We start from the raw sequence: 27,101 nt of genomic DNA on the forward strand, positions 1-27,101 counted from the left end.
AACCCTTTTGACAACAGTAAACACGAAAGGGGCCGGCTGGGTCCCCCCCCCTCCCCCCCCCGCACACCCCCCAGGCTCGTGGCTGGGCCATCGGCAGAGGGCTGCGTGTGCAAAGTGCTGGATGTGCCCTGACGATGGGGACTCGGGGCTGCTCTCTCCGAGGCCAACTCTCTGCTTCCCTCCCCGTGTCCCTCTGCCCCCCAACACGATCCTGTTCACCCTCGCGCCTCAAGCCTCTGTGGACCACCTTCCCTCTTCCCCTGGCTGCTGACCGTCCCTGACCCCTCCCTGCCTCCTCCCCGGGCCGGGACACTGTGCGTGTGAGCTGAGCCTGGAGGCCACATGGCTGACTTCAGAGGAACGCCAGGGTGCAGCGGGGCAACAGCAGCCACGGCAGCAGGGGCTGGCCTTCCCCACGCCCGGCCTTGCCCGGTCCCCGCGCCCTGCAGAGGGCAGGGCAGCTGGCCGAGGGGCAGGGGACACACACAGCCCAGGTTTCGCCAGCAGCTTTGGCACGGAGCTCGCAGGGAGGTGGCGCCGCTAGGTCTCGTGCAACATCCAGACCGAGGGAGGGAGAGGGTCCGGACGAGAGAGCCAGAGGTCAAAGGCCAGGGGGAGTCAGGAGGGGGAGTTCGGGGGGGTAGGGGGGCCACCCCCAAGAGCACTTATTTCGAGCGGGCCACAGGCCCAGTTCGAGGCGGCAGGAGGAAGTCTCGCAAGGGCCGGTACCGGTGGGGAGGCTGGGAGGCCCCTCAGGAACCACCCCGCATGACACAGGAGACTCCGGGGTGGGGGGGGCTCCTTCTGGAGAGGAATGTGACCAGCAGGGACCGAGCGAGGGGAAAACTCTTGTTTTCTTCTCACCCACATCAGGGTTTACAAAAGGTGTATCCACCTGACAGCAGGACAGGACAGACGCATTCCTGGGGTTCAGGGCAGGAACAGTACCATTGGCTGGGGAGGAGGGTCGGCCCCTTCATCGTTCGCTCAGGCGCCCTCCTGAGAGAGGGACCCCCTCCCCGGGCGGAGCCTGCACACCCCTCACGCGGAGGGCCACGAGGAGTGAAGGGGGCCCGCACGGACCCCCTAGTGATGCTCTCTTCTCCTACACCTGAGCACAGCTGGGGCTGAGCACGGGCTGCGGCAAACGGCCTGGCTCCGGTCCCTTCTGACTCTCTGGGCCCGAGGCTGCCCCCCGGCAGCGGCAGGAAGCAGGCAGGCTGAGCGTCCAGGGCTGAGCAGAAGGGGCTGGGGGAAGGCCCCCTCTGCCGTCCCAGTCCTCCCCGGGAGCACCTGCTGTTCAGACCTCGGCTCCCGAATGCCGTCTCAACAGGACAGGGGCCAGGTGAGCTCCGGCCTCAGCTGTCACCCAGAGCCTGGCTCAGGACGCCCCAGGCACTCCCTCCCCTCGGCGCTCTGGTGGTGGCCGTCACGACAGGGCTGGCCCGGCTCTCCTCTATGTACAAGTAGCGTACCCAGGACAGGCCACCGAGGGCAGACTGAAGGTGGGCCGGTTTGCATGTAGGATTTTGAACACCCTCCCCATCCCCACGGGCTGCTGAAGACTGGAAGGTTGGCGGGCGTGTCCCCTCTGAGTCACAGAGCTAGAGACAGACTTCAGAGCTGGACTCTTCGAAGAAAATCCATGAGCCCTGTCCGTGTTGTCGTCGTCACTGGATGCCCTCCTCTTCTACGTATGTTGAAGGAAACCAGCCGATCTGAAAAAGGTGGCGGGGTCACATGAGAGAGCGTGTGCGCACGGGTCTGCGTGTGTCTGCACACGTATGTGCACGTGTCGGGGTGAGGGTCAGCAGAGGCTCGTGGAAATGGGGGATCCTTCAAAAGACTGGAGTTCGAAGCCAGGCTTACCCCAAGGGGGGGCCCCGGCAAAGACTGGGAGCCTGGGGGAGCTGCGGCCCCGGGGTAGGAATGACCCTCAAACGCGCCTGCCCCCGGCAGCTCAAGATGACATACTCTCCCTCTACCTGCCAGCCAGAAAAAAATTAAATCCTCCGTTCTATACACAGGCTCGTTATTCAATCAGGACCTGGTGACAGAAAGTAGGAGAAAATGCAGGTAACGGAAATGGATTACTACCGGATTAGTAGTAATCCCCTGGACGATACTATCCAAAAATGAACTTGACACAATTCCTCACAAAAAGGAAGCAGGTCTCGCTGGAGGTACGACTGATCCCTCGGGGGATGACCAGGAGAGGGGAAAATTGTCTCTTAGCATAGAACGTCTCTCGATGGGTGTTCAAGACACAACGGCCAGAAAATCACTGTTTTTCAACCATGATAGAAAGAATTGACCAGACAAAATTCATCAGTAAGTGACAGAACTAGTAGATGAAAGTTTGATGGGGGACAGGATATTTACCTGATTTCAAAGTGTTACCCTGCAAGGTACTCATGAATAACAGTAACTTCATGGTGGAGAAACTCAACAGGTAATCGCTTTAACCAAGTCATCAAAATTAACGTCACAACAACAGGACAAACTGACCTCATATACCTCTGGATGGGACACTACAGTACTGAAAGGGATACAACACCCACATTATGTTCCCACCAAAGATATATGACCTCAACCTCATCATGAAGAAAATATCAAACAAACCTAAATTGAGGGATAGCCTACAAAAATAACTGGCCTATACTCCTCAAAAAGGTCAAAGTCATATAAGACTGAGAAAGGCTGAGGAATCGTTCCAGAAGAAAGAGAGTTAAGGGCCATGGCAAGTAAATGCAATTCCTTTGGGTAGACGAGACACGGGATAACCGGTGACATCTGAATATGGACTGTGGGTTAGAGAATCATATTCTATTAAAGGGGAATGTCCTTGATTGTAGGACACTGAAGTACTTAGGGCTTTAGTGGGGGAAAGGATAGGACTTCTATAATTTACTGTCGAATGGTTAAGAGAAAAACAAGCAGAGAGCGAAGGAGAACATAAGTGATAAACACACAAACGACTCTTAATTGGTAACTCTGGGCACAAAGAGCTACAGCAACTTTTCTTTAAGCTTGAAACTGTATCCAAACAAATTAGAGGGGCGCTTGGGTGGCTCAGTCGGTTAAGTGTCTGACTTCAGCTCAGGTCATGATCTCACGATTCATGAGTTCAAGCCCCACATCGGGCTCTGCGCTGATAGCTCGGAGCCTGCTTGGGATTCTCTCTTTCTTTCTTTCTCCCTCTCCCTGTGTCCCTCACCCACCTAAAATAAATAAACTTAAAAAAAATTGTAAACATTTCCTAATAAGAACATTGAAAAAAAGGAAGTAAAACAAAGAGGTGTTCAGATTCCACAAAAACTGGGAATTTATTAGTAGCAGACTCACCCTAGAAAACATACTTAGAAGAAGGAATTTCAGGCAGCAGGAACATGCTTTTGGGTGGAAATACAACAAAGCAGGAAAGAATGGGGAGCCTGGGGCAAGGTAAACAGGTGGGAACTCTAAACGAAACTAACTGCTTAAAACAAAAATAATGTCTAATGGGACTAAAAAAATATGTAGAATTAAGATACACGACAACACCTGTACCAAATTTGGGAGGGGATGAGTACAGTCAGAAGTTGTAAGGTCCTTGCATTATCTGGGAAGCAGTAAAAGTACTAATTTAAAATAGTCTCTCAGAAGTCAGAGTGCACGCTATAATCCCTGAGTAACCATTCAAGTAATAGGAAAAGAATGTGTAACTCACCAACCAAGGAGGCAGGAAGTGGAATAGAAAAAAAAAAAAATTGCTGACAATTCAAAAGTAGGCAAAAAGAAGGAGAAGGAGGAGGAGGAGGAGGCAGAAGAAGAAAAAAAAAGAAGAAAAAGAAGAAGAAATGGATGTGACAAATAGAAAATAAACAGAAAGATGATGGATTTAAATCTTCGCTCAGTAATTACATTAAATGTAAATGGGCTAATGCTCTTATTAAAAGGCAGAGATGGTCAGATCAGAGTGGCTTTAAAATATGTGTAACATAACATCTTATCTTATCTCTACCTTGAATTTAAGAATACAGAAAAGTTGAAAGTAAAGCATGAGAGAGTGAAGTCTGCCACGCAAAACATTAACTCCTTCCAAACAAGCTGGGCTGCTCAAAGAGCAGACAAAGTAGACTTGGAAGCAAGGACTGCCAGGGACAAAAAGAATCACTTCATAACGGGGCCAAAGCAACAGGAATATCTAGTCACACTCTAAACCGGTAGTTCTGAATCACCTGGGAAACTGCTTTACCCATGATCTGGGTGAGGAGGACCTAAGTATACAGCCCCAGGAGCCTCCAATGTTGGCGCCCCTAGGGCCACTTTGAAAACCAGTGGTTCAGCCCTCCAGGCCAGCACCTAGGACTCGGTGGCCTCATGCTTCTGAAGGGCTGTCGGGTGGAAAATGGATCTGACCTGAGGCCTCCGAGGGGCAGACAACACGCTAGGTGGAAGCAGACCAGCTCCACCACCTGACAATGGAATGATGAGCCACGGGAGCCAAGGCAGGCGAACCCTGCACAGCCCGGTGTGCCTGCCAAGGGCAGCTGCCCCACGCGAGCTCCAGTACCCTGCTGGGTGAGTGCTGACAAACCCGGTCAAAGCCAGGGGGTCCAGAAGGGGTACAGGAATAAGGGGCCATGGAGTGCTGCAAGGTCATGGGGTAGACAGGGAAGGGCATCCTCAGGCAGAGTGGGTGGGAACACAGTGTGCCCCTTCCCGTCTCCCCAGCATGTAAGGGAGGCCAGTGAGGACACCTGAGCGCCCTGCTGTGGTCCTGCGGCCTCTCTGCCTGCAAAGAGGGCTTGAGTACGTGCAGGTAATGTGGAGCGTGTGTGTAAAACACGTCCCCCTGCAGTGGCCACAACCACAGAACGGGACCGAGCACAGATACGGGGCCAGAAAGGCCTGGATCCGGCTCCAACCCGGGCAGCTCGGGTCTATGGTTCAGAGGGGGCGTCACAGTGCTGGGGCAGGTACGCTGAGGTGCCAGCCTGCCCCAACCTGGCCCGGGGCTGAGCCGCTTACCCGTCCGTTGGCCTCGCCCTTCCACCAGCCCTGGTCCCCGCCAATGCGGCTATATATCTTCACCAGGTCGCCTTCCCGCAGTGAGAGCTCACGCATATCCCGGGCAGCAAAGTTGTACCTGGCCACGGCCGTGCCGATGACACGGGGTGTGAACACTGTTGGGGCAGATGGGCAGGGTCACAGAGCCGGTGGGGGAGGGGGCCCAGCTTGGTCCCCCCGGTGCCCGGCCCCATGCCCAGAGAGGAGGGCTGTCCTGCAGAAAGGCTCTGAAGGGACAGGATATTCTTCAATTCCACCCAGACCTGCAGGCCATGGCCCACGCGACCCTCCCGCGAAGGCACTCACACCGAGTCACAGCCAACAAATGTGATCGTGGGCTCAGAGCAGGTGCTCAGGTTCTGATCACTACGACTCGCGTGGGCCCCACCCCTGCAAGCCCGGTGCACGAGTGTCACCTGCCCAGTGGTCACTCAGCTGACCCAGCCTGCATGCTGACGGAGCACCTGGGGCCAGACCCCGGGGTGCCAGTGCCTGGCTTCCAGGTCCCCAAACCAAACTGGACACGGGGCTGGGCCAGCTCGGCTGGGGATCCAGGAGTCCTGGTGGGCAGGGGACAATGACCGTGGTGGAGGGGACAGACGCAGCGGCCAGGGAAGGGCTCTGACTCTGGCAGCGGAGGGCCAAGTAGTCGGGCCCAGCTGAGACCCAGTCCCCCTGTCTCCAGGGCCCGCCCGGGGGGGGTCCGCCGGTGTGATCCCTCTGTCACCCTGGGGGCGGCCACCCGGCTCTCCGCCGCTACCAGAGGCAAAGCCCTCAGCGAGCGAGGGGGGCTAGGGGGTGACAAGCCGGGGGGTGGCGGGCGGGGTGAGCGCGTGAGAGAGGTGATGGCGGTGAGGAGGTAGGCACCGAGCCTGACCGCGTCCTCCGCCCCGTCCCCGCCGGCCAGGCCGTCCCTTCCCTGTGCCTGTGCCCTCGGCCCTGTCCCGTGCCGGGCTACGGGCAGCTGCGGACGCCTTCCGGCGGGGGCCGCGGGCCGGCGGGCGGCAGGCCGGGCCCCCCCACGCCCCGGGCACCAGCGGTACCTGACCAGAAGGGAGCGGAGGAGCCCTGGGAGGCAAAGCTGAGGCCCTGAGGACTGAGAAAAGAAAAGTTGTAGGAGGCGCAGGAAGCTGCAAAGAGGCGAGAGAGAACGTGAAAGGGGCGCGCAGGCAGAGCGCAGGGGTGCGGGGCCAGGCCTGCCGGGCGGGGCTGCCCCTCCCGCCACCTCTCCGTGCCTGTTGCCTGGACAACGCGGGACCCCCTCCCGGCGGGCGGGCAGGCTCCGGCGCGTCCGAAGCCACCTGTCCGGCCCTCACTAGGTGCGCACTCAAGGGCCCGTCATGGGCGGGACCTCAAACACGCTGGGCCCACGCTGCCTCTAACTCCAGGTGGCCTCAAGCAAGACGCTGCCCTGTCCCCGTGGAGTCCTGCCCGCAAACGAGGTGCCAGATCTGGCTCCCTCCCAGTGAGGACCCCGGGGGGCTGGGGGTCAGGGAGGGATCTGAGCGCAGGTGGGACCTGCCCCGTTCTCACCCCATGCCGACCCCCGGGCAAGGGCGCCAGGACAGGGAGCAGCAGTCCAGAGCTGGCACTCCCTACCCGCCGCAGGGACCAGGAGGACACCCTGGCCCGGGGGGGTGCTTGTGATGGGCTGGGGGGGGGGCGCCTGGGCCAGTGGCTTGGGTCCCCCAGGAAAGCTTTCCTCGAGGGCAGGTGGGCAGTGAAAGCCAGGGCCGTGGGAAGCGGGCAGAACGGACACCTCCGGGTGAGCACCGGTGTGCCGGGCGGGTGCGGGCGTTACCTGGGGACCGGCTGGAGGCCCTGGAGACCGCGCGCTCCCGTGACTTGTAGGGGTACTTGAGCGTGGTGTCCAGCTGCTTGAAGCTCTCCTTGAGCGAGTGGCACTGATAGTACTCCACCAGCTCCTACGGGACACACGTGCTCACTGCCACTGTCACCGCCTCCAGGCAGGCCCCCCAGGCGCCCTGGCCTCCCTCTCCCACCTCGGTTTCACTTGGGGGACTTGTGTTCCGGGCCCCCGAGGGCTCCCCACCCCTGCTCTCGGCCCAGCACGCCGCCCAGGGTGGGCGGTCAGAATCCGAGGGGCCCCTGAGCCAGTAGCTTCCCTCCAGCTGTTGCTACAGGAAAACCAGGGGCCGACGCGGAGGATGGCGCTGGGATGCCCCGACAGCAGGGAAGGGCTTCCAGAAAGAATAGCACGTGCCAGAGACCGAATGCCCTACGATTACCGGCGTGCGGAAAGTATGCGAACGTCATGGGCAACAGTTCTGTTTCAAAACCGTAGATACGAGCCACACCCCAGCCATCGTGACAGGTTGAGGGGCCTCCCCTGAATGCGAACACGGGGTTTTGGGCGGGGCGACTGGGGATACGTTTCTCTACTCTGTGCTTTTCTGTGGCCACAGCGGCCTTGTCTAAGACCTCAGGTCATTTAGGAAAGACACAATAGGCCTAATTTAACAATCACATTAAGAACTGTGCCTTGGGGCGCCTGGGGGCCGGGCTGCGGGGCTAGGCGCTGGGGGGGCGGGGGTGGCTGCAGTGACGCACGGCAGGCCAGGCCAGGCCCTCCCCTCACTGTGCACCGTGGTGAACCCACTGGGCCCTCTGGGGGCAGAAGCCTCAACGCAGGGGCTGTGACCTAACTGACCCAAGGTGCCCTCCAAACCCACTTCCCTGGATCTTCCCTGGTGGCAGGAAAGTGCAGCCTACAGAGGCCATGGCGGCAGTGGGGCACCCGGGCCCTCCCACGACCCTGCAGGCCAGGCCTCCCTCCCGAGGGAGCCACGGGATCACCTACCAAGAGGCTTTCAAACTTCTTCGCTTCTGTAATGTGGATCCAACTGTCTTTCTCGACCACCTTGATGTGCTTCACTTCATCGTTGAACCTGGGCAAATGCGTGGGCCTCGGGGTCACCACTCGGGCCACGTGGCCCCCGGCCCCCAGGGGTCCAGGCTTATTACCTGTCTGCCCTCGCCTTCTCACCCCCAGCCCCGGGCCCTTCTGGCCCACCCCCTCCTGGGCCTCTCCAGGGTCAGCCAGCAGGGTCTCAGGCCCCATCCAGCCCACGGGGGCCTCCTGTCCTGGGATTCTGCTCATCCCCCTCTCTGCACGGGGGACGTCATCCTTCTCCCTGTTTCCCCGTCGCCTGGCGAGGCCTTCACGGCTTGGTTTATAAAGTCAAAGGTCTGACCATGGCCCCCTGAGGCCCCAGGGGAGCAGCCCGCCCAGCTCCGATGCCGCCTAACATTGTCCTCTGCACCCTCCACTCCAGCCGACGGGCATCCCCAGACAGGCCACACGCACACCCGCCAGAGCTGCCCCTCTGCCGGGAAGGCCCACCCTCCCGCCATCCTCCCCTCCTGAGCTCGAGTCCTCAGGTCTCAGTTCCAATGTGACCCTGTCGGAGAGCCTCCCTTCCCCCCCAGACACCACTCCAGACGAAGACATCACGGGAAAAGGAAACACACCAACGCCTCTACAGATGCAAAAGTCCTCGGCAAACTGAATCTCTCCCCACGCGTACGTCTATCTAACCCGAACAGTTAAAAGGACCTCACACCACAGCCAAATGGGACACTCCAAGAATGCAAGGCCGGTTTCACAACCGGAAATCAGTTAGTGGCATAAACAACCGGCAAATAATCAGGTGCCAGCTGCCCAGCATCCTCTCCCGAGGGGCCTCCGTCCACTGCCCACTGTTTCTCAAGGGTTCAAAGTCGGCCGTGCACGCTCACCGCACCCCAACTCCTTGGGCCGGTCTCAGCCCCAGGGGGAGCCCTGCAGGCCGGCCACACAGAGGTGCCAGGTGAACTCCTATCTGGCGAGTGATACCTCTGTCACCTCCACCACAGACCTGCCACACGGTCCACACCCCACTTCCTCCCAGGGCCCTGCTGAGGCCGTCACAGCCCCACCGCACGGTCACACCTCGCGAGGCTCCCCTTGGCCACCGCGGTGCACAGCAACCTCAACTGGGGAGCAGGCCCTGCCTAGCGGGTGGCCTGGGCAGTGTCCGCCTGTTTCACCGGACGTCTGTCCCTCCCCACGCCGGTCTTCCTTGTTCTCTGTACTGTAGAGCCAGCGTGCTGGTTTCCGGCTCCAAGCATTTGTGGAAAGGCTGGGGCAGATTCCGACCTCCAGCCATCCCACCTCTGGGGGCCCTCAGCGCCCGTCTGCACAGGGGGACCCCGGCCCTGGATGAGCACGGGTCCCCACCCACCGTCCTCTCTTGGATTTGGAACAGGGGAGGGGCATTCTCACACATGCACATGCACACAGGCGTGGTGGCCGACCGCATGTGAGGGCTGTGCCCTCAGGCCGGGCTCTCGGCCCCCACTGGGTCCAGGTGCAGAGGAAGGGGTTGCTAACGCTGGGGTGTGAGGCTGGGAGGGGCCTGCCCCTGGACACAGGCCACCCTCTGGGGCAGCACACAAAGCAGACTGGACCTTGGGGGTCACCATGGCAGACAGACCCCTCTGTTTGCTGGCCTGTGGGCTGTCGGGGGCCTGACCCAAGATGCCCATCTCGTGGGCGTCCTAGGCCGAAGGTGGCCGCCCACCGGTCAGATTCCATCTGTTGAGGGGGCGGTGGCAGACGGTGCACGAGGGGGCAGCCGCTGGGCAGGAGGACACCCAGGCCAAAGGCCGAGGCCACAGGTCGCAGCGGTGTGACCTTCCCCTTCCCCCGAAGCCCACTGGTGCTGGGAAGTCCCTGACCTCGTATGGCATCCCTGCCCCGGCCCCGTCCCACTCTGCACCTGAGCCCACGTGTGGTCCCCGCAACCCGAACAACGGGGGACTGAGCCCAAGGGGTGGCTTTGGGCCGGACGTTTTCACCCACGTCCCGGGCCAGCCACGTTGTGCAGACCCACAGACACTCTCCCGTCTCTAAAGTGTCCTGCTTTGGGCAATACGGTCCATGGCCACTCCCAAACCCAACGAGCACAGGACCTAGAGGGACGTGGGCTCCGTGGTCCAGAGTGGCCCCGGGGCGGGTGGGGGGGTAGGTCTCCCTGACCCCGGGCCACCGCGTACTTGATGCTTATGGCAAAGCGCTCCGCCTCGGCCGGCCGCTCCCTGATCAGGTAGGTCCCGCTGGCGTGCGATTTCAGCAGGTTGTCTGTCTGCTGTCTCTCCATGTTGCCTGCGAACCTGGCGGGTGGGAGGAAGTGGATGGTTAACACCGGGACAGCCGAGGACGCCCAGGCCTCGGCGACCGCGCTGACCTGCATAAGGAGCCGTCCGGGGACGAGGCTGAGCCCCTGCAGGAGGGGCTGGCGAGGGGGGGATCTCCGGACCCCAGACCTCAGCCCGGCCCCAAGGGCTTTGCTGCAGAACCCGGCCTGCGAGAGGCGCCCGACGCAGCACGTGCATTGGAGCGCATTTCTGGGTTTTCGCCGTTGACAACGCGGTAACACATAAAAGCTCACATGTGGGGTGGACCCGCGGCATCTCCGACGTGGAGGGGGAGGCCAAGCCCACGTGCAGAGGCCGGGACACCAAGCACGCAAGCGTCACGCCGCCGGGCCCGTGGGGCGAGCCCCGAATGCAAATCCCAAGGCCAGATGCTCCCGGGGTAGGAGTTTGCCCGCCGCTCTGGGGCCACCACAGGGCGCAAAGCACAGGGACCTGCTACCACCGAGGCCACCCCGGGGCGCCCAGTGGGCAGAGCGATAAAAGCTGGACCCCGAGTCCGACTGGGGTCTGTGCCCCAATCCTAGAAAACCCGGCTTCGTGCTTTTGTCCGTCCAAACGGCCCCACTGTTCTCCTGGAGCGACAACACGGATCAGTGTGCAACTGTCAATAGCCTTAAATACACCGCTTTCGTAGAGTTTCTACGACGAAGCGCCATTAAACTCACGTTAAAAAAAAAAGCTTCATTCTCCCCGTGACCTCTTTTAGCCGATAGGAACACCTGTCCTGGGGAACAGAAGACCCCCCCCCCCGACCAGGCTCCCAGAGACACACAGCCAGAGAGGGTTCAGCCGCCCTGGGGCCCCGCGTCCCAGCCTGCTCGCGGGCAGGGGGGAGGGCACCGCGGCTGACCCACTCACCAGGGGTATTCCGTGTAGTCGATCTCCCGGGAGGGCGGTCGGCTGGTGGGCGGCTGGCAGGAGAGGGCATACACGTTAACGTCCCCCCAGGGGCTGCCCCGAGTGGGGCCAGAGGGGGCTTGTCATCAGTGACCCGACCCTCGAGCCCAGCACTGGCTACCAGGGCGTCTGTGGACTCAGCCCTGGAGCCACTGGATGGGGACGTCCCTAAGGGCAGCAGCCGGGACTCGCTGTCCCTGAGTAGATGCTCAGGGGGTTTGACTGACTGATGAGACTGAACGAACAGCAACCAACCGACAAGGCACTTATCCCCCAGGGAAGGGGTGACCAAAGACCGCAGGAATTTCAGAGCAGTGACAGGGGTACAGCCTACAGCCGAGTTCTCTGCCACAGATGGGTTCACAGCCCCAAAGGCATCCAGGCGGCAGGCCACACGCAGGCCGGGCAGCCCGAGACCCCACGCCTGGCCTCCCCTCACCGTGCCACAGGCTGGGCAAGGCCCTTCACCACGCAGATGGGGAAACTGAGGCCCCGGGCAGGGCCTGAAGGCCGTAGCAGGGCTCCTGTGCAGTCTGGGACCCGCCTCCTGCTCCCTCTGGAGAAAGTTCCCTCTTGTACTTTTAAATGCCTTTGGTGGGGGGCGGGGGGGGTGCGTCTGGGGGGGCTCAGTCAGTTCAGTGTCCGACTCCTGATTTCAGCTCAGGTCATGATCCCAGGGTTGTGGGATCGAGCCCCGCGTCCGGCTCCATGCCGAGCCTGGAACCTGCCTAAGATTCTCTGCCCCCTCCCCCACTTGCGCTCTCTCTCTCTCTCTCTCTCTCTCTCTCTAAAGATAAATAAAATGAATGAATGAATGAATGAATGAAATGCCCTCTTGGGGGGTGGGCAGAAGTAATTAAATTATTCAAGGCTGACTATGTGATGTCTTCTGTAGCAGAGGAAGGCTTGGTCCACACTACTCGGCCGAAAGAAAGGCCATACTGCCTTTCTTTAGAAAAAACATAGGGTGTTTTTTCTAAACACCCTAAGGTCTGGCTCTGAATTCTGACGTCTGCGGGAGTCTTCTGCTCCCTGGGGGCTGTGCAATGGCCCCAGAAGACGTACAGAGTCCCCAAAATTTGGAGAAAGGCAACCTTCTGGGTCTTCTGTCCATTACGGCTGCTGCTGAAATGCCCGTTTCTGTGTTTCTAAAACCACGAGAAATGCAGCACCCAGCCCCCTGGCCCTGGCCCCCCCCCCACCCATCCATCTGCTCTCCGGGCCCAGTCCTCAGCTCTGGGGTCAGCTCACAACAGCCAGTTAGCAAGGGCGTCCTGAACGAGCCCAGACGCTCCGAGTGAGGAGACAGCCCGCAGAGCCCCCAGGCTCCTGGCCACTGAGTTCCAGAAGCTTCTGTGCAAAGTGCTCACCCTTCCATCCACGGGGCAGGGCTTCACGGACGAGCTAGGAAAGTAGCCTGACTTTCTGGTCTGCACCAGCCGACCCTGGAAGGAGACAGACGATGGGGGCCGGGCCTGGCCAGCGGGAGTGCATGGGGTGGGCCGTTTAGGACTGGGCGAGGACAGCTCCCAAGAAGAAGACCGTGCGTTGGTACCACTTCCTGCCGTAGCCTCAGCTGACCTTATGACCGTCAGGCAGGAAGGCACGTGGTGTCCCCCCTTCACAGATGGGAACGCTGAGGCCCGGGGTTGGGGCTAGAGCCCCACCCCCAGCTCTCTGCTCTACAAGGGTGTTTCTACACGGAAGGGGCGTGTGGACCGGTGGAAGGCAGACGCTGCCTGGGAGGGTCTACGGGGGCCGGGGCTCGGCCTTCGCTCTCCCCTCTGCCCGGGACAGCCTCTCATGGTCCTCCAGGCAGCTCCGCCTCACCCCCCCTCCCCCATCACCTCAGCAAAGCCCGTCTGCAAGGCCACCCAGAACCGATGGCTCTGGTGACACACGGGGCAGGGAACCGGGCAGCTGGGGTCAGAGTGGGACAGAGACTTTATATCACAGACACCCTTCTGCACCTTCCGAATCTCCAGTTCTGTGAAGGCACGGTCTAGTACAACAAATTCATAAGTAAGTATGTAGTGACAAGGACCATCACAAAACAACGATGACGGCCAAGAGGCAACCGCAGTCCTGCCAACAGCCTACTTCCCTCTCCCCGGGACGGTCCTTCACCCCCACACCTGCCCCTCCCGGGCGACAGGACTCTGTGCATCTGCCCCAAGGGGCCTCAACCCCCTCTGGGTCCCCAGGACCCACCTCCCACCATTGAGACTCGGGGTCGCCCCTCAGCAGCTCGATCACATCACCCGTCTGGAAGGTCAGCACTGGCTTCCCAGGGGGGGCAGGGTTGCCATGGTAATTCTGCACGGCCACCATCTTGGGACCTGCGGATACAGGGCAGGAGGGGGACCCTCGCTCAGCAACTTGGTCCCAGCCGGCAGCCGGCCCATCACGGCTCTGGACGCACCGCTCGCGAGGCCTCCCGTCCTCAACGGTTAAAAGCCACGTTCCTATCACACAGCGCAAAGCAGGGGGAATGAGGACACGGGGCACATGGGGAACACGGCCAAGTGACAGTGGAGGTGCTGTGAGGCCCACCCTGCACAGGGAGGAGGAGGGGGAGGGGGTCTCCAGCTACAGCCCCTCCCTCCTGAAAGGACCCGACCCTTCTCTGCAGCTCTGTGGCTCATCGGAACCTGATCGGAGGCATATAGTTATATACGGAGACCGGGCCGTAGAGGGAGCACACTCCCTGGGAGCCTGGAGTCTGGAAGGCTGGGCCAGGCTGGGTGAGGCTGGCAGGTCACCATGGCCAGGCCCGGCTCCCACAGTGACCGCTGATAGAGGGCCCGGGTCCCACAGACTCACCCGGTCCTGCTCCAGAGGCGTCCTGTGAGGGCAAGGACAAACCACGGTGATCAGGGAGGGCGGCCAAGCATCGCCACTCCCTGCCCCCCACACCCCCAGAGAGAAGGGTTGAGGCAGGAAGCGGGGGGGAGGTGAGGGACACATCCAGACACCCACAGGTAGATGTGACACTGGTTCACTAGGACACCCCCCCCCCCCCATTCTCACACCCTCCACAGTCCTGGGACATCCATCCCTTCCTCTCCCATCCCTTTGCATTAATTCCCACCTCCTCCAGGAAGCCTGCCCTGACCATGCCAGCCCTGGGACCTCCCTGCTCTCAGCCTGGAGCTTTTCATCTCTCTCTGGGACATGTCCTGCTGCGTAGGACTAAATGCTATGTCTTTCCTCCTCCGTGAGGGTGTTTTTGTACCCCCCCCTCCCCCAAGGCCTAGTAAGCACCCTCTAAGTGCTAGTTAATTTGACCAGATTCCACACCTGGGGTGAGACGTGATGTCCACACCCCATAAGTGAATTCAGGGACGTCATCCCTAAGTCAGCTGAACAGAAGGCTCTAAGCCAGGATAGGGGGGCAGGTGGGCAGACGCATGTCACAGAGCTGGGCACCCACAAGCCACCAGGCAAGCAGAGTACGGGGGGCTGCCCGGCCAGGGCGATGGCTGTCAGGGGCCTCCAGCTGGCTGTGCCCGGGGACCCACGAAGGAAATCAAAGGCCCCCGGTGACCAACAGTGGCCTGTGTGCTAGCCAGTGTGGCCCCGGGGTGGGGGAGGGATGATATCAGGAACCACAGGGTGTTTTGGGCTCAGGCACACGGGCCGTGTGGGGCATGGAGCAGCGGGAGAACAGTCTAGAAGACTCACCAGGTCAGCAGGAGAACCTGAAAAGGAAGCGGGAGACACATTGGCAGACAAGCCACCAGCCCTGGGGACCCAGGTGGCGCCCGCCCGCATAGCAGGAGCTGCCCGGGGTGCCTAGGTGGGTAAGCAAGGCAAAGGTCAAGGCCACTGGTTGCAGACATGGGTCACAGGCACACACAGCAGGTGACTGCAAAAGTCTCTCAATTCCTTCTGCTGGCGAATTCTGAGCTCTGGCTTTGGGGGCCCCGCGGGGGACCCCAGCCTGGCACACAGGTTCCCTGCGTGGGCCAGGTCTGCTCCGACGGCCGAAGCTGCCTGAACCACTGGGGCCCACGTGGGCTCAGAGGCAAAGCTCCCACCACCGATTAGTGATGCCCGCCACGGCCGCGTGACAAGAGATGTCAGGACGCGTGCTACCTAGTGGCTGGTGTGCTCGCTCACGGGCATGTCAGACGGAAGGCAGGTGTTCCCAAGATCCTTTCTGCCTGCCTCGGGGCGACCCCAGGGGAGGAACAGTCCCAGGCTGGGCCCCAGCCATCTGACAAGCTGGGCCGCCAGTCCGCCACCAGACAAAGCAGGGACCACGATGCCTAAAGTGCGTGGCTATGGTGACCTCAACGCCATCCGACACGCACGTGGCCGACTGCTGTGGACGGTCGCCGACAGCCTCTACAGGGCAGAGGCTACAGACCCCGTGGGCATCGGGCGGGGAGGAGCGGGTGATGCGTAGCTGGCACCCACACAGGAGGAACCAGCAAGGCTTCCCACGGGAGAGGCCCTCTGGGAGTGGCCGGCGCCGTTCTGGGACATCCTGGCCCCTGGGGCAACAAAGAGTTAATCTGCCTTTCCTCGGGTCAGGGGCCCAGCCCGGAGCCAGAGCTGACGAAGGCCAAGGAGTCCTGTCCAGAGCCCAGGCCCGGCACGAAAGGCCCGAGGACCAGCCCAGCTCGGAACTCTCCGGAATCAAACCAGGCAGCCACCGCAGGCTTTTAATGACATGGGGCGGCTGGTCATGAGAACTTGGGCTTGCAAAAGATACGAAGCTGTCCATCTGGTGACACCCCAACTATAGGCGTTACGAAAAACAAACGTAAGAGGCTGGGCGGGCGCGTGTCTGCAGAGGTTCGGAAAAGGGGTCCGTGAACGGCGGTGCGTCTGTCTGGTGGGGTCGTGAGGAGGTCATCTTCTGCTTCACACTTCTCTACTTTTCCCACGTTTTCTATGGGAAATGACTGCTTAACAACCAGGAGACTAAAAACCCAGAAAGATTCATTTTAAACCAGAAAAGTTAGAAGGAAATAATAGATCAAGATACTACCTTTGGTTATTTCTTGATAAGTTCAGGGGCGATATTTACTTTCTTCTTTGTTGTATTTTTTCTCCCCCCGCCCCCAAACCTTTGGTAAGTAAATATGTTACTTTTAGGATCAGAAAAAAAAAGAAAAATGCCAGAACACATGAACCGTCCCGTGGACTAATGTGACGGGCACGCTGCCACCAGAGGGCGGTATCGAGAGGCAAAGCTAAAAGCTGTAGTTTGTGCCTGTGGGCTCCGGCCACAGCGGTTGCAGGCTGGGAACTCCCCAAAATTCACCCCCCGCAGGAGTCCGGCTGATATCTGGGCAGGTTCTGGTCCCTTCTCCTCCCTGAGGCTCAGGCTCTCCCCTGACCGACGGGCACGGAGAGAATGAGAGTGCTGCAGGTGCCGTGCCTGTGTGTGCACACGTGTGCGCGTAAACCGTCTGCTGAGGGGGCTGTCGCTGTGGCTACGGAATGCCAGTCCTCTCCGGGTACAGGAGAACCGGGGACAAGGGACAGTCATGACCGATGCTTCCCTGTGGTAGGCAACTTGCACACACCTGCCACGAATGTTCTGTGCCCGTTCGGGGTAGAGAGTCTCCAGGTTGTAAACGAGTGGGGCAGTGGGGTGGGGGAGGCAAAGAGGCGGAGAGAAATGCTGGAGCGCCCCAGGAGGGAAGGCCCCGGCAGGGGACAGCCCACCGGCTGGGCCTCTTCGTACTGTGTGACCCGGGGCAGGTGTCCTCTCCTCTCTGGGCCCCCGGTTTTCTCATCTGGTCCCGGCCCCAGGGGGTCCCCGCGGTAGGAAAGGAGAGCGTGTGAAGGCAGCCGGGGCCCGGAGGGAGGTACCAGGGCAGCTGTGAGCCATGGGGCCCTTGGCTGGGAGCGGGCAGGGGGCCCCGAGGACCAGCCCCCGGGGCAGGGCAGGAGCCGGTACTCACTGATCTTGCAGGGAGGGGTCACTTCCAGACATTCCTTGTGCGCCCCGACACCACACTTGGTGCACAGGTAGCCCTGGTAGAAGGTACCCCTGCGCAGGGGGAGGGTGGGACGTGAGTCAGACACAGTGCCGAGGGCAAGGCCCGAAGTCCACCAGGCCTGCCTTGCCCGCCTTGCCATCTGCTCCTCGCACGACGCGAAAACCCCAGGCCCCCACGACCCTGGGGCTGGCTCTCCGCCCAGACCGCTCCCGGCCCTGTTCCTGCCACGCCGCAGAGCAGGCCCTGGGCACCCACAGGGACAGCCATGTTCCCTCCCGGCTCGATCCGGAACACCCGGCGGACGGATCTAGTGACACTGAAGGGACACTCCCCAGCCCCTCTGGGCCCAGCACAGCACTGGCCTGGTGGGTGGTAGGTGGACAGGGTGACGGGACATTGGACAGACACAGCACAAGGCTCCCCTGAAGGCGGGCTGGGGTTGGGGAGGGGGGGAGGGACCGGGCCAGGGGCCTCACCTGAGGAACATCCTGCAGGCTTTGCAGTTGGTGGTCTTGTCAAAAGTGTACATCTGGAAGCTGTGGTGGTTGGCATTGGCTTTGTCTGGCTTGATGTTTGACCTGACGGGAGGGAAAGAGGGCCGGGCTCCCTGAGCTCCACCGAGGCAACAGTGCCTACCTGGGGACCAGCCAGGCTCAGGAGCCGGAGGCCAGGACTCACGGCCCGGATCGGCCCCGACACCCCGGGCAGAGTGAGGATCTGAGTGGGGGCTTTAAAACGGGGCCGCGCCGGCACGAGAGCCTTCTGGGAGGATGGTCGGGGGCTGTGTCTAGGCGAGGGTTTGTAGGCAGGTGCGGGGTTTGTCACAGCTCAGCCGACGTACACTCAGAGGCCTCGCTGGACGCAGACCTGAAACTGAAAGTCTAAACGGTGTACTGACCTAAGCACAGATGGACGACGGGACGTGACACAGTAAGGCCAGGTGTTCGAGACGGAGCCCGAAGTTGTTTACAGGGAGGGGAGCGCACCTGCCCGGGGGCCCCCAGCCTGCCTGGTGGCAGGACCCACGTGCAGAAGGACCCTGCCACTCTGGCCTCCAGGTCTGCTGTGTCTGGGGACCCCGTGATCGCCTTTCTCTGTTGGACGTATTGAGGCTCCTTCTAGATTTCATGGAGAAAGAGCCCCGTGCCTTCACAAAAAAGTGACCATCCACCAGCCTGTAAAGCCCTGAGGACCCGGGTTACTGGGAGTCCATTGGGCACGGAAGCCGTCCCTGGCCGCCCACTGCTCTGCTGGGCACCTGTGCCAGGCTGGGCCTCAGGGGCCTCAGGCTGTCCCAGAGGGAGGCTCTCCTGCCCCAGGCAGAGTTTAATGCAGCTGGGGTGCCACCGAGGTGCGCCTGGGATCTTGGTGTGACAGAGCCTGCCCCAGTCTCTCTGGGTGTTTGCAATACCCTGGTCTGCGGGGGTCCTGGATAAAGCCCACCTGGGGCTCCGCTGCGGTCGCCCTTGAACTCACATGGCCATCTCAAACTGTTCCATCCATTTCCGCTTCATGTCCTCTGTCTTGCAGAAAAACTGGAAGCCCTGCTTTCCTTGGAGGTGGATTAGATAGAAGCCGTAGGACCACTGCGGGAGGAGACGGGGCACCAGCTCGCAACTGGCATGGGCTTGGGCACGAGGACACACAGGCACACGCGTCCAGGTCACCCGTTCCTGCACCTGTGTGCACGTGTATGGCGCACCCATGCCTGTGTCTGCACGTGCACACCCCTCTCACAAGACGTCCAGGGACCCCTCTCCTACCCCCTCCGAGGTGTGCCCTCGACTGAACTCTCGGCGGGTTCAGCCAGGGCCGTCTCTAAGGGTGGAGCTGGGTCCCCAGGGAGCCTGTGCTCAGAACGGGCCTGCCCACTTTCAGTTCCTAAATGTGAGGCTAAAAAACTCACTGCTCTGAAGTAAAAGAACAGAAACCAAACAAAACAAAAGGTTGGAGAAGGCCGTGGGCTGAGGGCGGGGGGTGGGGGGGGGTGGGGGGGGGGCCTGCAGCAGAGCCAGCCCACAGCTGCCCTGACCACCCACCAGGCCTGGCCATCTCTAGGGGCTTTCTAAGAGGCCCAGAAAGAGTGCGGAAAGTCTGAGCCCATTTGTGTTAGAAAAAATGGAGAAAGAAAGAAATGAGGGAGGGAGGAGACTGGGAAAGAGAGAAGGAAGGAAGGGGAGAGGGGGGAAGGGAAGGAGGGAAGCAGGAAAGGGAGGAGGGGAGGGAAAGAAAATAGGACAGACGCAGGGTGAGAATACACAAAAGCCTCGCCCGCTGAAAGACCACCTGTGGTCCTTCACCAGGAGGGACCTGGGGGGTGGGCGGGGCCAGGGCAGGCAGGTGGGCCTTCCTTCCTACCCTCTGTAAGGGCATTCTTCATCATGTATGCACACCACCTTCCTGATGAAGACACCCAGGGCCTGACCAAGGAAGAAGAAAGCCAGGAGCCTGGCCCTGGCCCTGGCCCTGGCCCTGCTCGGGCCCACCTGGGGCCCCCACTCCAGCTCAGGCTCAGGAAGGAAGGGCCGGCTGGGCCCTGAGGGAAGGAAGGCAAAGGAAGAGGGCCCGGGTGCTTACCATTTTCCCATGAGACTAGGAAGCATGAGGAGAGGGGAGGAAAAGGGGAGACAGATGGTTAAGAGATTCAGCCTGGACCTGTGCTGGGCACCGCAGCCCTGGACCCTCCACTGCCGAGGGCAAGGTCCTGCCTCCCAGAGCCAGGGGCTGGGCCCGGGGACTGTGCCTTCAGCCCCGAACCTGGGGAACTGTTTCAGACATCGGGCGGGGATGAGTGGTGTACCCCCCATAGCCCTTCCAGAAGGTAGCTGCATTCTGTACTGCAAGCTCTGAAGTCCAGAGTCTGGAATTTTCAGCACATTGGCTCCTGGTCCCCAGATCTAGTCTGGGATGCACACAGTAGGTGCTCAAACACTGAATGCAATAGCCTCCGAACCAGACTGAACCAGGGCGGGTGGCAGCCCCACCCCAGCAGTCACGGCCCCGCCCCCAGTAGTCATGGCCCCACCCCCAGCAGCAGTCCCCCTCCACCCTCCAGGAGTCACAGCCCCACCCCAGCACTCACGGCTCCACCCCCGGCAGTCACGGCCCTGCCTTCCAGCAGCCATGCCCTCACCCCAGCAGCCATGCCCTCACCCCCAAAAGCCAAGCCCCACGCCCAGCAGTCACACCCCTGCCCCTAGCAGCAGTCATGGCCTCCCTCAGCAGCCATGCCCCGCCCCCAGCGGCCCCGCCCTGCCCTAGCTGCCAAGGCCCCACCCCCAGCGGTCCCGCCCCGCCCCTAGCTGCCAAAGCCCCACCCCCAGCGGTCCCGTCCCGCCCCTAGCTGCCAAAGCCCCACCCCCAGCGGTCCCGCCCCGCCCCTAGCTGCCAAAGCCCCACGCCCAGCAGTCCCACCCTGCTCCTAGCAGCAGCCATGGCCCCCCTCAGCAGCCATGCTCCGCCCCCAGCGGCCCCGCCCCGGCCCTAGCTGCCAAAGCCCCACCCCCAGCGGTCCCGCCCCACCCCCAGCTGCCAAAGCCCCACCCTCCAGAAGCCATACCCCCACCCCCCATAGCCACAGCCCCGCCTCAGCTACCACAGCCCCCTGGCTCGTCTTCGTGTCTGAGGACCCACAGTGAGGCCCACTCGGACCCCTCCTCCAAAGGGAAGGCCTGCTTACTTCCGGGGGAAGGTGGGCTGGAGTCAGATGGCCATGGTCTCAGCTTGGCTCTCTCCAGAGCCCCTCTGCATTCCCCTCACCCAGGAACCATGATCCCAGGGGCGTCCCCGCCCCGAGAAAAGTCAGACAAAGGGCCAGGGAAGCGCCGGACTTGGCACGGAGTGAGCGTGCTGTCCTCAGAAGTCAGAGGGACAAGAGGGTGACAGAAGGGAAGCCCCTGTCCGCACTGCAGAGCCACCCAGTCGGCGTCAGTGCTGACCTCCGGCCCGGCTCACGCCGTTCTCAAGGCCTCCCCACGACTCCTCCCTCAGCCCAGAAGGCTGCCGGCCACCAGGCGGCCCAGGGCCCACCTTCTTGACGTCCTTGTTGTTCATGGGGTCGTCGGTCATCTTGTGGAAGAGCAGCTCGATGACCTCCTTCAGCTCATAGCTGTAGCCCCTCCTCTTGCAGACGATGACCACCTTGTCAAACAGGAACAAGTACCTGGCCCAGCAGTGCGGCCAGGGGGCCCGTCAGTGCGGCCAGCGCCCCGTGCTCCGAGGCCCCCGACAGCCAGCGTGCGGCCGGGGTGGGCAGCAGGAGGGCTGATCCCTCACCGACCCGGAGCCCCACCCCTACGCCTGGCTCACCTGCCATCTCTGACCGCCCCCCGCCCCCCGCTCCCCCACTGGCAGGTCTCAGCTTCTCCATACAACTCCCCCAGGAAGCCCTCCTTGGCTACCTGCCCCCATGGCCCAAGGATCATATGGGTCCTCAGGCCCCCACGCTCCACCCTCCACCAGACTGGAAGCCTTGTGGGGGTAGGATCCCTATCTACCGTGACCCCAGCCACAGCCCCAGGCCTCGCACAGAGTAGGTGGTGTGGAGGGCTCTGAACAAGCAGGGGCCGTGCGAAGCTAAGCCCTCCCCTGTAGTCACGCAACAGGGAGCTCGCGCAGCCTCGCTGCCCATGCCAATCCCGGGGAGCCTGGGAGCTCGCACGCCAGGGCCTCTGGCTGCCCCCTAGCCTAGCCCAGCCCAGTGCCGGCCACGGGCAGGGCGGCCACCGGCTGGTGTGGTGTGGACAGTCTCACGAGAAGGAAGGAAGCGACTGAGGCAGGACACAGGGCTGACCGGGCACGCGGCTCCTTCCCCGGGAAAAGCCGCTTCCAGCCCGCTGGGGAGCGGGTGCCCGACCACCACGGGCTGCCACCCTGCCCGCTCACCTATCTTGCTTCGTGTGGTTGACTATGGACCGGACCTTCAGTTCCCCGTCAATCTTCGGCCTCCCGAACTCCTCCAGTTTCACCTGCTGGAAAGAGAGGGCGAGGCTGTGAGCCCCAGCACCGGAGCGGGGCGGGCGCCCAGGCGGGCCTGCTTCCCACGGACACGGGAGGCAGAACCGAGGGATGGGAGCCTGTGCCTCCCGGCTGGTGCGCAGGGCAGGGTGGGAGGGGATGGCGGGGGAGGACCGGGCCCTCCCCTGGCCCCGTGGAGCACTCCCTTCAGCACGGCGGGAACAAGGAGCCATTGACGGCGTGGGTCAGGGCAACGGGAACAGGCTGCTGCTGTGTGCGGCCCAGAGCAGGGCCCTGGGAGGGAGGGCCAGGGACACCGAGCTCAAGAGAACAAACGGCGCCTATCAGACGGGGGCCAGCGCTGCGTCCACCGCAGGAAGAGGCCTCGAGTGGAAGCCCTCGCCGCTCTGCCGAGATCTCATTTCGCTGGGCTTGTATCTCCACGCCGCTTCGATTCAGGGAGGGCGCATTATGACGCGTTCCCTGCGTGGCTCACAGAGGAAGGGTCTACCCACGCCGGAGAGGGGAGGAGGGAAGTGCTCCAGCACGTTGGCCGGGCCGTGGCCGGGGTGCTACGACGGCCGGTTCTCTGTGAGATTCCTGAATTCTGCACGAGCTGCTGGGCCGAGGCGGAGAGCCCAGCTCTGGGGTCACACGTCGGGGGGCGAGCACCCACGCGGCCGCCAGCCCTGGCCCGCGTCCCACCTCTGATGTGCCGAAGCCGACGGACCACGTCCACCTGCCGGTGACGGGGTCCGCGGGAGAATGCTCCACGCTGCTCCACGCTGCTCAGCACCGCTGTTTCATTTTTGTTATTTAAGGAACACGATCAATCACATGTAAACACTTCTTTAAAAAAAAACACCCCAAAACATCGGTGATCAGGTGATCCCAGGGGAGGACCCCACCGGGCACTTAGCACCACTGCCAACGGGCTGGGGCACATCTACCCTTCACCTCCTCGGCCCTCGGCATGTTTCTCTTTCTGAAAAGACAGAAAGGTGGGGTTGCTTCATAACGCTGTTTGGCAGCATCTGTTCTCAGCTGACCACACATCAGGCACGTGTCCCGTGCCACACGTGTGAACAGGTGGCCTGGTGGGTGACGGACGGGCCAAAGGCATCCAGGGGCTGCTCTTGCAAAAGTTTCTGTGTTGATTTGCCCCTGACGGACTCACCCGGACTCTGCCCAGTTCAGGGACCGGACAGAGAAAGTGGTTCTCGGCCAGAGTAACTCTGTACTCGGGGGACATCTGGCCACGTCTGGGCCCCCCAAGGGAGGGGTGCTACTGACACCCAGAGTGCCCGGACAAGGGGGTGCTGCTCGAAATCCTACAACGCACGGAACAGACCCCAAAACAAAAATGTTTCCAAATGTCAACAGTGTCAGGGTGCAGAGAGCCTGGTTGAAACGTTCAGCAGATCTCGGGACACCTGGGTGGCTCAGTCGGTTAAGCGAGCGTCCGAGTTTGGCTCAGGTCACGATCTCCTGGTTTGTGAGTTCGAGCCCCGCGTCGGGCTCTAGGCTGGACCCCAGAGAGTCCTTGGTCCAGGCCGGGGGGGGTGGGGGAGGTGGGGTGGGTGGGAGGGGTCAATACCATTCCTCCCCAGACCCTGCCCCTCAGCGAGCGGACCACCTTCGTGCCCCACAGAGCGTGTGGGGTGGGTGAAGTGTGCACGGACAGACGGACAGAGTGTGTTCACCCACCTGCTTACTGAATATCAGGATCGTGAAAGTAATTTCTAAAATGCGTGTATACGGTCGTAATTAATCTCCACGCTTTGGAGAATCAGCTACACTTACCAAGTTTTCTATACAACTCTGAAATTCACTGATTTTCTTCAGGGTCTCCTTGTCCCGCTTAACTTCGTTTATGTACATCGCCAAGTCCTGAAAACAACGAGGCGGGGGAGGGGTTGGCAGGCTGCCAGCCACCGCAGCTGGCGGCCTTCGAGACCCCACGGGGGTGACACACGAGTAAACTAAGGCAGGAGAGGTAAAACCGACCCCAAACGGCACGTGTCCCTGGGCCAAGAACCCCAAGTCCCTGCCTCTTAGGACAGTGTCTCTCTGCCCTGTCACTCGACCCCCTTCTAGCTCGGACAAAAGGAAAACAGTCAGCGACCTAGACTTGACCAGCCCGCTTCTTAGCTCTCGGGAAGTGGGCACCCGGCAGGCCCCGAGCTCCTGCACAGCCTCACAGAACTGGGTGACCCCAAGGTCTAGCTCCGGCCGTCCATGTGCTGCTGTCCTTCCAATGGCCACCAGGGGGCGGTGCCCGCTGCAATCCAGGCAGCAGGCCCTGAATGGGGGCCAGAGACCCAAGCCCAGCAGGGGGACGGGCCGCCTTGGGTGGAATCCCTGAGCCAGGCCGAGGTGGGGAGCCGGATCCAGCCTCCCCTCCAGCACCTCCTGCCTGCTCCTAGAAGGACCCCACTGGCGGGGCAGAATCTGAGACCCCGAGGCAGAAACGTTACAGGATAGGCCTGGCTCATCAGCGACACCCGCCAGCACAGACCACCCAAGGGCCAGGGGACGGGGTAGAAGCCACAGATGGAGACAGAAGGCAAAAGGAAGCCCAAAGCCCAGAGGAGACAGAGGTCAGGTGTGCACCCTGGGAGGTGCTGGGGGTACTGTTCCCCGACCCTGGCCAGCCGCAGTGCTGAGGGGACCTATCCCGTGCTGGGTATTGTGCCCGGCCTGGGGACCCAGGTGAGCGTGATCAGGGGGCAACGGACACAAAAGGGGTGACAGCCGTCCCCAGGGGTCAGAACCGTGTGCGGGGGGGGGGGGGGGGCAATCATTCTGGGAAATGTCACCTTGCAAAGACTAAAGATGTATAGGCCATAGCCAGGTGACAAGGAGAAGGTCCAGCCTGAGCCAACAGAGATAGAAAATGATGGGGAACGTCATTTTGGCCTGGGAGTGGCCACGCTCACCTGGAATTTCAGGCATTAGTGGCAAACACAGCCGCAAAGCTAGGCATGCGTGTCTGTGGAGGCCTGTGTGCCCGGACGTGGAGCCTGAGCCCGACTCAGTGGGCACCGGGGAGCCATAGAAGGCTTTTGAACAAGGGCGTGGCATGAGCTGAGCTCTCCTTCCGGGGACTTACTGCACAGTAGGCTTTCAATGGACATAAGCAGGAGGGGAGAGGAGGCGTGGCTGGGTGGAATGGGCGTTTCAGAAGCAAAAGCCACAGGACTGGGCAGTGGGCAGCCCAGGCCAGATGGCCCAGACCGAGTCCAGTGTCTGGGAACTGGCAACAGCCCTGATGGACAGTAGGGAAGGCAGGAGGAAGGCAGGCCCAGGGAAGGCACCGCAGGCCGGACAAGTTTAGGGATCTGGACACTTGGGGCAAGGGCCTGAGGCTCCCTCTACCCACCCTCCCTGCCCATGGGTGCGTCCCACCCACCGCCCTGCCCCTGCTCTGCCTCTTGTCTTTCCAGGAAAAGCTACATCTCTGGTCACAGATCAAGGCTTGTGAGTGAGCCCGACTCCAGTCAAAGGACACAGACCGGGTACCTGCAGCCCCAGGTTGGCCGGGCCCCTCTCCTGCCTCAGTTTACCCACCCACCTGCATGGCTTCCAGTGCCTCTTTGAGCTGCTGCCTCTCGGGCCGATCCGCGGAGTGGCTCAGGAGTTCCTGGACGTGTGGGAGAGGAGTCACGGGTCACCGCTCGGGGGTGCCGGCCTCCGCCCCTGCTCCCACCGGGCACAGGGTGTGGGCACAGAGCAAGACCCTCGGGGCAGACTCCCTGCCCCCCCCCCCCTCCGGCCCCAGGCTCTGCTCTGGCTCGGCTGCCCAGCCCAGCCCAGCAGACAGACAGCAAGGCCCCTCCCGGTTGACACACTGCCTCAGGGTGAGGGGTCCCCAAATCTTGTGCAGAATGGCAGGGACTTTAAGGCCACAGGGTAACTGGCTGATTCACTGAAGAGCCTCACACGGCACAGAAACCAGTCTCTCTGGCGAGTCTGTGCACAAGGGCTTCCTATTTCCACTGCTCTCCTGCCTACCAGGAAGCTCAGAGCCTGGGTCAAGGCATCAAGGACAGGCCATCTCCTAGTCCTGGTCCGAGGACATTCTTTGGTTTCGGTTTCCCAGTTCTCTTACTGATTCCAATCCCAGTTTCCCTTCGCACGTTTACTGTGATGAACGTCCCTAATACAGCCGCACGGCTCATCTGGACAGATTTGCCTGCTGGCTTCTCCATGACGCTGGCCCACCCGGGCCCCATTTACGCCCCTGCCGGCCACCCCAATCCCGCTCCCCAGGGGCGGCCGCGGAGCTCGCACACCGTCTCACCTTCAGGAGCAGGTGATACTTGAGCACCCTCTGCATGGGGACCACGAGCAGGTCCTGAAGCTTAAACTTCCCGTCCTGGACCTTCAGAGTGCATTCCTGGGCATCGGGGGGGAGCAGCGAGGAGATGACCGACATCCTGGCCCGGACCGCGATCCCAACGCTCCCACCCCCAGCCGCGGTGGGGGGCAGACTAAGCCCTGAACTGGGGCCAAGTGTCTGGTCCTGGCCTGGCCGGGGTCCCCAGCCCGGCAGCGTCTCCCAAAGCCCCTTCCCAAGTCAAGTGTGTGCAGAGGGGTGGGGCTCACAGCAGGCAGGCGGGGGGCCCACCCCTCTCTGTAGCCTCAGGAACCTGCAGTGGCCACGCCAGGGCTCTGGGATTCTGAGCGACCCCGGCGCTGACCAGGTCTGCCCGAGACTCCCAGGGAAGCCAGCTCACCCCATCACGGGGCCACCCTCAGGAACCAGGGGCTCCCCACCGGTTTCCCGGACACACAGGGGCACTATGCGTCTCCAAGGGACGTCCTTCCCAGTGTCGCTACAGCAAAGGGACCCTGAGCCAGGATTCACTCTGGAAAGGGTTTGACTGGCCAAATATACCACGGGACCCCCAGCCTCGGGGAGCAGCTCAGGTGCCCCTGACAAGGGGGAGGGGGAGGGGGCCTGGAGAGGGGCTCACGGGGGAGAGTGGAAAAGTGCCAGAGACTGGCCCTGAG

General features: G+C 61.7%; 1 protein-coding gene across 3 annotated transcripts in view; it reads right to left on the bottom strand.

Annotated features, from left to right (window-relative positions):
* Positions 1-789: 789 nt before the first annotated feature.
* VAV2 (vav guanine nucleotide exchange factor 2) overlaps positions 790-27,101 on the bottom strand; it is a 160,756-nt gene continuing 134,444 nt past the window's right edge. The window contains exons 10-28 of one of the 3 annotated variants that reach the window (XM_027051809.2): positions 26,389-26,484; positions 25,660-25,728; positions 23,889-23,975; positions 22,014-22,099; positions 21,159-21,291; positions 18,606-18,715; positions 17,606-17,707; positions 17,091-17,179; positions 14,854-14,870; positions 13,993-14,014; positions 13,381-13,508; positions 12,540-12,614; positions 11,131-11,183; positions 10,111-10,227; positions 7,874-7,961; positions 6,854-6,977; positions 6,096-6,182; positions 5,014-5,168; positions 790-1,718 (exon numbers count right to left, since the gene is read on the bottom strand). In XM_027051809.2, the coding sequence (XP_026907610.2) occupies positions 1,671-1,718; positions 5,014-5,168; positions 6,096-6,182; positions 6,854-6,977; positions 7,874-7,961; positions 10,111-10,227; positions 11,131-11,183; positions 12,540-12,614; positions 13,381-13,508; positions 13,993-14,014; positions 14,854-14,870; positions 17,091-17,179; positions 17,606-17,707; positions 18,606-18,715; positions 21,159-21,291; positions 22,014-22,099; positions 23,889-23,975; positions 25,660-25,728; positions 26,389-26,484 (1,686 nt within the window). In that variant the 3' untranslated portion in view covers positions 790-1,670. Of the gene's footprint in view, positions 1,719-5,013; positions 5,169-6,095; positions 6,183-6,853; positions 6,978-7,873; positions 7,962-10,110; positions 10,228-11,130; positions 11,184-12,539; positions 12,615-13,380; positions 13,509-13,992; positions 14,015-14,853; positions 14,871-15,967; positions 17,180-17,605; positions 17,708-18,605; positions 18,716-21,158; positions 21,292-22,013; positions 22,100-23,888; positions 23,976-25,659; positions 25,729-26,388; positions 26,485-27,101 lie in introns of those variants that run through there. The other 2 variants (XM_027051812.2, XM_053204412.1) reach the window with 2 other exon arrangements.

This window comes from Acinonyx jubatus, chromosome D4 (genome assembly GCF_027475565.1).
Source record: "Acinonyx jubatus isolate Ajub_Pintada_27869175 chromosome D4, VMU_Ajub_asm_v1.0, whole genome shotgun sequence".
NCBI classification, from domain to species: domain Eukaryota; kingdom Metazoa; phylum Chordata; class Mammalia; order Carnivora; family Felidae; genus Acinonyx; species Acinonyx jubatus.